We start from the raw sequence: 12,703 nt of genomic DNA, 5'->3' as shown, positions 1-12,703 counted from the left end.
ATGCTTTGGGAATTTAAACAAGGCAATAGTGCTAAAACGACAGACGAAAAAATATGCAGAGTGTATGGTGAAGGATTGATAACTGATCGGGCAGTTAGAAATTGGTTCGTAAAATTCCGTTCTGGAGATATGACTTTAAAAGACAAACCGAAGTCGGGACGTCCTTCCAACTTCAACGACAACCTTTTAAAGGCAGTATTGGAGCAAAATCCACGTCAATTGACAAGATATATAGTAGAAAGGTTGAATACATCGCAATCAACCGTTATCTGCTACCTGGAGATATTAGAGAATCGTCAATTGCAGAAATGTCATCCTTCTGCTCGACAACGCGAGATCACATAAAACAAAGGTGACTCAAGAACAAATTCTTGAGCTTGGATGATCTGTTTCACCACATCCTCCTTACTCCCCAGATCTTGCCCAGAAAGACTACAACCTTTTCTGTTCCTTAGAAAATTTTTTGAATAGAAAATCTTTCAATTCTGAAGAGCAAATTACGCAGGCTGTCGAAAACTTCTTCCAGTCCAAACCAGTCACATTTTACAAGAAAAAATTTATAAACTGCCAAGAAGATAGGAGAAGGTTATAGATAACGGTGGTAAATACGGAATAAATTAATGTAATTTTTTTATTTAATGAGAGCGAAATAAATATCTGATAAAGGAACGGAAGTTACTTATGACTCGACATAATATTATCTTCAGAAAATATAATGGCTTTTTCCACCATGTCTTCGAACGATAAACCAACAAACTGTTTCAAATAATTTCTGACATTATCTTCGCGGATTCCTTTAAAGAATTGTTCGCGTAATATTTTCTTTTTGTTACTCACAGAAATGCACTTATTTGATATTTTTGTTAAATTTATAGCATATTCTTTTATCGTTTCATTTTCATATTGATTTCGACACTTAAAACGTTTAAGATCTAAATCGTTTTCGGAGGAAAGAAAATAACGGAGAAAATGGCTTACTGTTTGTTCATATGAAAGTCCGGAGAAGTTGACATTAAGCCAACTCTGCTTGACATTGTTTTGGACATTTTGTTTAACCATTTTATTAAAGAATTCCAGCATCAACTTTTCTGGTACTTTAATCATGTCTGCAACATACTCAAATTTATTTAACCAAACGTGAAACTCGTCTTCCTTTTGTTGATTGTAAGTATGAATTATAGGAAGTGCAAGGTTTACGTAAGAATCTATTCCATTAATTTCTAAAAATGTAATTGCTTTTTCTGTCATTTCTTGGAACGATATGCCAACAAAATGTTGTAAATAATTTCTTATATTATCGTCGCGGATTCCAATTAGAAATTGTTTGCATAAAATTTCATTTCGGTCACTAGTATGACTGCACTTATTTGATAATTTTATTAAATTAATTGCATATTCTTTTATCGTTTCATTTTCATATTGATTTCGACACTTAAAACGTTTAAGATCTAAATCTTCTTCGGAGGAATGAAAATAACGGAGAAAATGGCTTACTGTTTGTTCATATGAAAGTCCGGAGAAGTTGACATTAAGCCAACTCTGCTTGACATTGGTTTGGACATTTTGTTTAACCATTTTATTAAAGAATTCCAGCATCAACTTTTCTGGTACTCTAATCATGTCTGCAACATACTCAAATTTATTTAACCAATCGTGAAACTCGTCTTCTGTTTTTTGATTGTAAGTATGAATTATAGGAAGTGCAAGGTTTACGTAAGAATCTATTCCATTAATTTCTAAAAATGTAATTGCTTTTTCTGTCATTTCTTGGAACGATATGCCAACAAAATGTTGTAAATAATTTCTTATATTATCGTCGCGGATTCCAATTAGAAATTGTTTGCATAAAATTTCATTTCGGTCACTAGTATGACTGCACTTATTTGATAATTTTATCAAATTTATTGCATATTCTTTTATCGTTTCATTTTCATATTGATTTCGACACTTAAAACGTTTAAGATCTATATCGTTTTCGGAGGGAAGAAAATGACGGAGAAAATAGCTTACTGTTTGTTCATATGAAAGTCCGAAGAAGTTGACATTAAGCCAACTCTGCTTGACATTGTTTTGGACATTTTGTTTAACCATTTTATTAAAGAATGCCAGCATCAACTTTTCTGGTACTTTAATCATGTCTGCAACATACTCACATTTATTTAACCAAACGTGAAAATCATCTCCCGTTTCTTGATCGTAAATATGAATCATTGAAAGTGCTTGATCCATATAAGAAAGTATTTCGTTTCTCCTTTCAAATTCAATTGCCTTTGCCACAATTTCATCGATTACAGAGCAAGGATTTTCTATTAAATATTTTTTTAATTTATTGTTTCGGATTCCACACTGGAATATTTTGCAAAATTTTGAATCATGTCTTCTTATATAATTGCACATATTTAATATTTCTTTGAAATTAATGATGTATTCTTCTAACGTTTCGTCGTCGTACTGAATTCGACTTTTAAAACGATCTCTGTGCAATTGATTCTTGTTATTATCAGAAAAGAAATTAAAGTAGCTCTTTAATATATCATTGTATGAAAGATTAGAAAAGTTTATATTATCGTATTTATTTTTGACAAGCGTATGGACATCATCGTGCACCATTGTAACGAAGAATTTACCCATTTTATCACTTGGTATCTCGATCTTTTTTGCTACATACTCAAATCTATTAAACCACACATAAAATTTTTCTGCATTGTTTGTATTGTAAATATTAATAAGTGTAAGTGCTTTATTTACATAAGAATATATTTTATTTTCTTTTGAATATGTAATTGCTTTTTTTGTCATTTCTTTGAACGATAAGCCAACAAAATGTTTTATATAATTTCTTATATTATCGTCGCGGATTCCAATTAAGAATTGTTCGCATAAAATTTCATTTCGGTCACTAGTAGGACTGCACTTATTTGATAATTTCATTAAATTTATTGCATATACTTTTATCGTTTCATTTTCATATTGATTTCGACGCTTAAAACGTTTAAGATATAAATCGTCTTTGGAGGGAAGAAAATAACGGAGAAAATGGCTTACTGTTTTTTCATATGAAAGTCCGGAGAAGTTGACAGTAGGAAAATTCTGCTTGACTCTTGTATGGACATCTTGGTCAACCATTTTATTAAAGAATGCCAGCATCAAATTTTCTGATACTTTAATCATGTCTGCAACATACTCAAATATTTAACCAAACGTGAAACTCATCTTCCGTTTCTTGGTTGTAAATATGAATCATTGAAAGTGCTTGATCCATATAAGGAAGTATTTCATTATTCCTTTCAAATTCAATTGCCTTTGCTATCATTTTATCGATTACAGAGCAAGGATTTTCTAATAAATAAATTCTTAATTCATTGTTTTGGATTCCGCACTGAAATTGTTTGCAAAATTTTGAATTATGTCTTTTTTTATAATTGCACATATTTAATATTTCTTTTAAATTAAAGATGTATTCTTCTAACGTTTCGTCGTCGTACTGAATTCGACTTTTAAAACGATCTCTGTGCAATTGATTCTCGTTATTATCAGAAAAGAAATTAAAGTAGTTCTTTAATGTATCTTTGTGTGAAAGATTAAGAAAGTCTATAATAGGGTATTTATTTTTGACAAACGTATGGACATCATCGTGCACCATTTTAATGAAGAATTCACCGATTTTATCACTTGGTATCTCTATCTTATTTGCTACATACTCAAATCTATTATACCACACATAAAATGCATCTGCATTATTTGTATTGTAAATATTAATAAATGTAAGTGCTTTGTTCACGTAAGAATGTATTTTATTTTCTTTTGAATATGTTATTGCTTTTTCTGTCATTTCTTCGAACGATAAACAAAAAAACTGTTGTAAATAATTTCTTATATGATCGTCGCGAATTCCATTAAAGAATTGTTCGCATAAAATTTCATTGTTTTTATTCGCAGAACTGCACTTATTAAACAATTTCAATAAATTCTTAGCATATTTATCTATTGTTTCATTTTCATATTGATTTCTACTCTTGAAACGTTTAAAATGTAAATCTACATCCAAGGGTGAAAAATAATCAAGGTAGTTCTGTATTGTGTCTTCGTATGTAAGTTTAAGTAAGCTTAAAGTAGGGTAGCTTTGCATAATATCAGTATGAAGATCATTATGCACCATTTTTTGGAAGAATTCCAGCATCATCTTGTCAGGTACCTCGATTACATCTGCTATGTACTCAAATTTATTTAACCAAACGTGAAACTCACCTTCTGTTTCTGAATTGTAAGTGTTAATCATTGAAAGTGCTAGATTTAGAAAATAAGTAATATCTTTATCGTCTTCTTTTTCCAATGCAATAGCCTTTTCTACAATTTCAGCGTATGTTGTGTTCGGATATATCCTTAATTGCATTTTTATATCTTCCCTGCGGATTCCATTTCGAAATTGTTTGCATAATCTATATTCCATGTATTTTTTAAAGAAGCACTTTTTGTGTAGGTTGCGTAAATTAATAGAGTATTTCTCTGTTGTTTCGTTTTCATACTGATTTCTAGCATTAAAACGTTTCCTAATAAAAGAAATTTCATTATAACAATAGAGAGCAGTTACGTAATAGTTTATTATTTTTTCGTATGAAAGTTCTGACAAATTTTTATCAGAGATATTTTGCATGATACGTTTATGGGTATTCTCTTCTACCATGTTTTCAAAGAATTCAATCATTTTATTGTTTGGTACCTTGATCATTTCTGCCACATACTCAAATTTATTTAACCACGTATGAAATGTTATTGGATTCGTCTTTTTATCAAAATTAGGCATTAATGTAAAAGCAATATTTACGTAGTGAGATATTTGATTAACTTCCTGTGATGAATCCTCGTTGCTCATTATTTGGAAAAAAGGGAAAACTTCTTATTTCTTATTGCTTATGATAGATGAACGTTTGAAAATTCTTTGTTCGGTCTTTCTGTTTATACTACTACCACCAACTTCAGTACACTTTTCTTAGAGTAATTTTGAAAGAACTCGAAAGTTTAGAAAAACGTATACGTTTTACATTTTCTATTGCTTCTTTTATATTTGAAATGTAGGTAAACGATCTAAGTTTCGTAGCGTATATTTGAAATATTTTGAACAAAACTATAGAGGTAACAAGAATAAACATACAAAAGTCCAACTAATATCTAAACGGATTACCGTATTCTTAACGACTGACACTATTTAAATTTATTTGTTTCTAGGTAGAAATTGCGAAGGAGAATTTATCTAATGTCCTACATTAGTCTTTTGTAGAAATAATAACAATAATATTACAAGCAATGAGAGAAAGAAAATTTTCGTAGAATATTACAAATTTAAATTATAAGCAGAATCAATAGTTAGATTATACTTCTGACAGTGTTATGATTTTATATATAAAAAATAATCTATTGATATTGATATATTGATATTCTCATAATATTTTGATTATTATAAATTAATTAATAATAAATGTATCGCTGAGAAGTTGAGCAAGGTAAAAAGAAATCAGAACGTTATATTCTGATCTTGTTGAACGTATAGTTCTTTCTTTGGGACTACTTAAGAAACTATAAAATATATGACATAACCTTAAAAATGCATAGTTTATCAAGATATTTAATAAATTGTTTTTAATGATTACTTTGATCGAAAATGTTTAAAGTCTCCTATGTATTAAAAAGACATATATAATTTGCTATTAATGAATCTCAAATATTTTGTTATATATTAAATATTGACCTGGTAAGCTTTGAATTTTTACACTTAAATGTGCTAATTACGGCCTCCTCATGCATAACTCATAATTAATCCCTACATGAATGTTTGATTTTTCTATTTTTGTCAACATTTCGAAAGGATATCTGACGAACAGAAAAAAGGAATTCTGATAATGTTTATGGAAGTTTAGTTTTAAGTAAGAGAATTTCTTTGCACGCAAAAAATAATATATTTTGATAAATAAAATACAAAACAATATTAATACAATAAGACAAGTACGCTGTTTGAGTATTAGACGCTAACTGCCTTCTTAAGTGATTTTTTTTTAATATTTCGTTAACCTCTACACTTAATAAATTATAGTTATTCGACTATTTACATTATTTGGCCGATGACCTAATTTAGCTTGCATTCAATACTTTCACACTTTATGTCTCTCACATACTGACGATTTGTCATACTTGTCAATACGCACGTATTAGGTGTACAAATAAGTTTCCGCCGTTTTTTATTAAAAATTAAGTATTTATTCTAGAAGAATGGTAATTTTAAGGTTATTTAAAATACTGTCCATCACTTGCAATGACTTTTTCCCATCTCTCAGGCAACATTCGGATCCCACGTCGGAAGAACTCCTTGTCTTTTAAGGCTATCCACGAATCAACCCAATTTTTGGTATCTTCATATGATTTGAACCGCTGCTCCGACAGAGCATGTGCCATGGACCGAAATAGGTGATAATCGGACGGTGCAATGTCTGGTGAATACGGCGGGTGGGGTAACACTTCCCAATCAAGTGTTTCCAAATACTTTTTCACGGGAGCCGCTACATGTGGACGAGCATTGTCATGCAGAAGAATAATTTTTTCGTGTCTAGAATAGTATTGAGGGCGTTTTTCCTTCAGAGCTCGGCTCAATCTTATTAATTGTGTTCGATAGAGGGCTCCGGTGATTGTTTCGCTCGAATTAAGCAACTCATAATACACTACACCCAGCTGATCCCACCAAATACACAGCATGAGTTTTTTTCAGTGAATATTCAGTTTTGCTGTTGATGTTGACGCATGGCTTGGTAATCCCCATGATTTTCTTCTTTTTGGATTATCATAATGTATCCATTTCTCGTCACCAGTGATGATAAGATGTAAAAAATCCCTTTTTTATGTGTAGCAAGCAGTATTTCACTTAAGCATAATCGGCGTTCAATATCTCTCGGCTTTAATTCGTACGGAACCAAATTTCCTTGTTTATTAATCATTCCTAATGATTTTAAACGATGTGAGACTGCTTGCTGAGTGACTTCTAATGTTACAGCAAGTTCTTTTTGTGTTTGAGATGAATCTTCTTCAAATATTTCCTCCAATTCTGCATCCTCGTAAATTTTTGGCCTTCCACTGCGATCTTTGTCTTCTACGTCGAAATAACCGTTTTTAAACTTTTGAAACAACTCACGACACGTTCTCTCACTCAAAGCAGTCTCACCATATGCTTCTACAAGCAATCGATGCGCCTCAGCAGCAGATTTCTTTATATTAAAGAAGTAAACTAATATTTCCCGCAAATGACGCTTATTTGGCTCAAATTTGGACATTTTCAAATAAAAAAAATTATATTTTTGTTATGTTAGGTGGATTAAATAAAATAGTTGTGGGTTAATAAACTCTAAAAATAACTCTTTATTCTAATCCTAGATTAATTTCTTACATTCTAAGTGTTACGACTAGCCGCTTGCTCTCTACCAACTGAACGTACACGCATGCTGGCTACAATTGTAGCTCCCTACCATAGGCTCTCGACACACACATATATATATATATATATATATGTGTGTATAAATTATAGTATAAAGGTACCATACTCAACATGCTTCCTTACCTTTATACTATATCCCACTATCATTTATTATCATTTCAAATACAACTTTATTTTAAATTTAACATTCTTCTAAATTTTTCAAACTTATCTCTACATAACGCTTTTGTAAACATATCTGCTAGATTTTTTTCGGATTCTACTTTGAGTACCTCGATAATCTTTTGTTCTACACTCTCATGTACATAGTGATAGTGAATTTCAATGTGTTTTGAGTTTTTCGTAAAATTACCGTACTTTGCAATATTTATTACCCCTGAATTATCTTCGTATATTTTAATCGGTTTTTCCATTTCAATTTCAAATACTTTTATTAGTTCCTTTATATATTTTACTTCAGTTACCAATTCCGATAATGCTACATATTCGGCATATGTTGACGCTTTGGTAATGCACTTCTGTTTTCGCGATTTCCAATAGATCAAGTTTCCATATAATCTAATCGCATATCCTGTTGTTGACTTTCTATCTGAACTATCACCTGCCCAATCAGCGTCTACATAACAATCAACAGTCTCATAGTTCTCATTTTTATTGTAACATAACTTTAAATCTTTGGTACCATATAAATATTTCAAGATTCTCAAAGCATATCTAAAATGTGTACTCGTATAACAATTCTGAAATCGGCTAAGGTAGTTTACACTATAACTTATATCTGGCCTTGTGCCCGAACTAATATACAACAAGGCCCCTAGTAGGTTTTTATACATAATATTTTCATTGCAACAATCCGGTTTTTCTACATTTAATCTTGTTTCCATTGGGGTATTATAACACTTACTATTTACTACATCATATTTATCTGCTAGCTTTTCTATATATTTACTTTGACTTAATTTCATTTCATTCTTCTCTATATTATAGTCTATCTCTATACCTAAGTATTCTTTAATTTCTCCTATGTCTTTAATTTTAAATTTTTCCCCTAATAATCTTTTAATAACTTTAATTTTATTTTTATTTTTACAACATATTATTATATCGTCAACATAATTCATTAAGTAGACTTTATTATCTCCTGTACCGTGTACATATAAACATAATTCTATACCATTTGTCCTAAATCCTAAGCTTTCTACATACTTATTAAAACATCTATACCAATCTCGTGGACTCTCACTTAGACCATACATTGACTTTACTAATTTCATAACTCTATCTGTGCCATCACTAAAACCTTTAGGCTGTTCAATATACCTCTGAGATTACATCTCCATACAAGAAGGCTGAATCTACGTCTACTACTTCAATTGTCAATCCATTAATGCAACAGAAAGATAACAAAAACTTTATAGCCTGATTGCTCGCTACAGGAGCATAAATATCATCAATTGCATTTTTCTGTTTAAACCCTCTGGCAACCAATCTTGCCCTAAATCTACCATTCACCTTTTTAGTATATACCCATTTGGTATCAATAATATTCTTACTATTTTTCCTATTTACTAAAACCCAGGTTTTGTTTTCATTTATATTCTTAATTTCGTCTTTCATCGCTACTTCCCATTTCTCATGTTCCTCGCAATTTAATGCTTCCTCAAATGATTGAGGTACATTTATATCCATATAGTTTACAGAGATGCAATACGTTGTAGGATCTCCAAATCTTTTTACCTTATTTCTTGTTCTCTGTGATACACTCTCTGGGTCTCTATTGCTTTCATTTTTCCACTCATTACTTCCAATTTTCTCATTAGTGTTTTCTACTTCATTATTCTTATCTTCATCACTATCTCTAAGTTCCTCCTTGGTTTGCACAGAAATAGGAGTACCATTTTCTAAATTTACAAAATTAAATTTTTCATTTTCATTCTTTTCGTTTCTGTCTTTGGTTCCATTTTCACCATAAATCAAATCATTCTCATTTTCAATTACTTCAACATGTCTTGCATCTATAACTTTATTATCGACTAGAACTCTGTAACTATCATGATTGTACCCAACCAAAATCCCTAATTTGATTTATCATCCCATTTTCCTTTTCTTAAAACTTCTGGGACTCTTACAAAAACCTTACTTCCGTATATTTTTAAATGTTTAATATTTGGTTTTGTACCAAAGAAAATCTCATAAGGAGTTTTATTTTCCAGCGTATTGGCTATCGTACGATTTTTCAAATACGCTACCGTTTTCATTATTTCAGGCCAATACTTAATATTAACTTTTGCTTCTCTTGCTAAGCATCTGCCCATGTCCATTGCTGACCTATTGTACCTTTCTGCTACTCCATTGAGTTCATGAACATATGGGGGACAATTTAATATCTCAATACCCTTACTTTTTACGAAATCATAAATTCTCTTATTTAAGTACTCTGTACCATTATCACACCTTAATTTTTTTATACCTTTACCGAATTGGTTTTCTACTAAGTTTACAAATTCAATTAGACAATCAGCTGTCTCATCTTTACTTTTAATACAATATATCTTAGTACATCTACTATAATCATCAATGAAACTTACAAAATATCTTTCTCCTTTGTAACCAGGAGTCCTATGAGGCCCATTTAAGTCTGTGTGAATTACCTCTAATATTTCTTTTGACCTAGTCCGCTTATTTTCAAATGGTACATTAGCCATTTTGCTTTGCTTACAATTTATACATTGCATAAAACCTTTTTCTATCTTATCTGGTAACCCATCGAGCATTTTATCCCTTACTAGTTTACTTAAATACCTAAAATTTATATGGCCAAGTGCTCTATGCCATTTTTCTTTACTTGTTATTTTAACAGAATTTGGGTAAACATTATCCTTATTATTCTTACGTATAAAGCTAGTCATATGATACAAACCATCAGTCTTTTCTGCTACTGCTGTTAATTTATGATAATTATTATAAATTTTTGCATATTTACCAGATGCTACTACTTTATTCTTCTCGGTTATTTTCGATATGCTTAATAAATTTCTTTTTATCCCTTCTACAAAAAATACATTTTTTAATTCAACATTTGTTTCATAGTTATACGTTTTGAACACCGTATTTACGCTTCCTATCTTAGTAGCTTTTAACTTTTTATCATTTGGGAGGATAACTTCTATTGGGTTTCTCAAATCTGTTATATCACATAGATATTTCTGATCATTTACGATATGATCTGTGCAACCACTATCAAGTAACCATTCTATAATGTTCTCATTCTCGTTTTCACTCTCACTACACTGGTTTACATTTCCTTGAACTACCTGTGTTGCCCAGGATTCGTGCGATGATTTCTGTTGTTGTTCATGACCTCTTCCTCGACCTCTGTACGTGTTGCCTCTGCGAGACCCCATTTGTCCTCTCGATGACTTCTGATATTGTCTTTGTTTGTTATGCCAGCAATCTTTTATATGATGTCCTGTTTTGCCACAGTTAAAACATTGACCTTTAGTTTTAACATTAAATGTACTCGTATTTATTTTATTTTCACTATCATTGGCATTTATCTTCTTTTCTCGAATCTTAGATTTTATTAAATCAACAGTCTTTTGATCTTCTGGCACCAAATCAATAAAATCTCCAATATGTGCATAACTAGATGGAAGTGCTTTTATAATATATCTCATTTTCTCTTCTTCTAATAATTTTCCGCCAGCCTGTTTAAACTCATTACAGGCTTTTTCAAATTCAATGAAAAATTCATCTACTGTGTGATAGTTTTCCAATTTTATTTTATCTAATTTATTCCGATTGATTATTTGCAGTGCAGTTGATTTACTTGTGTATAAAGTTTCTAATTTATTTATCATTTCAAACGTCGTCGTACACTCACTCAGATATTCTAATTGTTTATCGGATACAGAACTAATTAATATCGTTTTCGCTTTTAGATCTAACTTTTTCCAACTAGCTTCATTTTCTGTATCCAACCTTTTCCTTATTGCAGGCTTATCACATTCTTTATACTCTAATAAAGTCAAAAGTCTAAATTTCCATGCACTATAATTAACTCCATCAAATATTGGAATACGAATATCATCAATTCTTGCTTGATCAGCCATTTATTCTTCCTTTTATTATCTTTAATTTTTAATTAATCTCTTTAGCCATATGTTAATTAAACACTTACTTTTATATCGTAACCACGCTCTGCTACCATGTTGATGTTAGGTGGATTAAATAAAATAGTTGTGGGTTAATAAACTCTAAAAATAACTCTTTATTCTAATCCTAGATTAATTTCTTACATTCTAAGTGTTATGACTAGCCGCTTGCTCTCTACCAACTGAACGTACACACGCATGCTGGCTACAATTGTAGCTCCCTACCATAGGCTCTCGACACACACTCATATATATATATATATATATATATATATGTGTGTATAAATATAGTATAAAGGTACCATACTCAACAATTTTACCAATATGAATTCAATAATATTAATAGGTTATGTTGTTCTTAAACGTCCAAACTAATTTTTAAGCAGGATATCATCTGCGAAAGTTAACGGAAACTCCGCGCCACGCTATCTACATTAAAACGGCGGAAACTTATTTGTACACCTAATATATAAATGTCATATAATTGTGTACCTGTTTAGTACAAAATTTAAATAAATAACAATATCGTCTTAAAAAACAATAATAACTTTATTTTTTCATTTAATTCTTAAAAAATATTTAGCGTAAAAAACAATTATTTATATCTTAAATATATAAATATATTTCGATAATTTTGTAAGATCCAATTATAATTGTTTGAATTTATTCCATAACATTAAAGAATTGTGTTTAAAGATAGTAACACAACTTTAACAGTTACTTCATTTTATTTAACTTGTGTTTGTTATTTGAAAAAATGTTCATATAATGTAAAATATTTTTAATCAATTATTTAACGTTGCAAATTATTAAAGAACAGAAATTTCAATATTAATTTACGGTTAGATTATTGTAATTTTACTTGTTTCATTTTTATGTTCCTGTAATTTTTCTTCTATGCTAATAGCATTACTTATCAATTCATCAAACGATATATCAGAAATTGTTGAACGACCGATGCCTTATATCGGTACTCCGGTGGTTTTCTTGTCGTTGAAAATGCACTTATAGGTGGATGAGGAATGAGGGTAGTTGAAAATAAATTAAAATATATTTTTTGTGCCCATTCAGT

The 12,703-nt window shown here is 30.3% G+C and overlaps 1 protein-coding gene across 1 annotated transcript; it reads left to right on the top strand.

The window, feature by feature from the left end:
• LOC122513181 (histone-lysine N-methyltransferase SETMAR-like) lies at positions 1–345 on the top strand. The gene has a single exon (XM_043629448.1). It carries the CDS (start codon positions 1–3, stop codon positions 343–345), a length of 345 nt encoding a protein of 114 aa, XP_043485383.1.
• The last annotated feature ends 12,358 nt before the right edge of the window (positions 346–12,703 follow it).

Source organism: Polistes fuscatus, unplaced genomic scaffold (genome assembly GCF_010416935.1).
Source record: "Polistes fuscatus isolate 324 unplaced genomic scaffold, CU_Pfus_HIC Scaffold12, whole genome shotgun sequence".
Classification (NCBI taxonomy): Eukaryota; Metazoa; Arthropoda; class Insecta; order Hymenoptera; family Vespidae; genus Polistes; species Polistes fuscatus.
The sequence above is the reverse complement of the archived record's forward strand: the minus strand, read 5'-3'. Positions and strand labels throughout refer to the sequence as shown.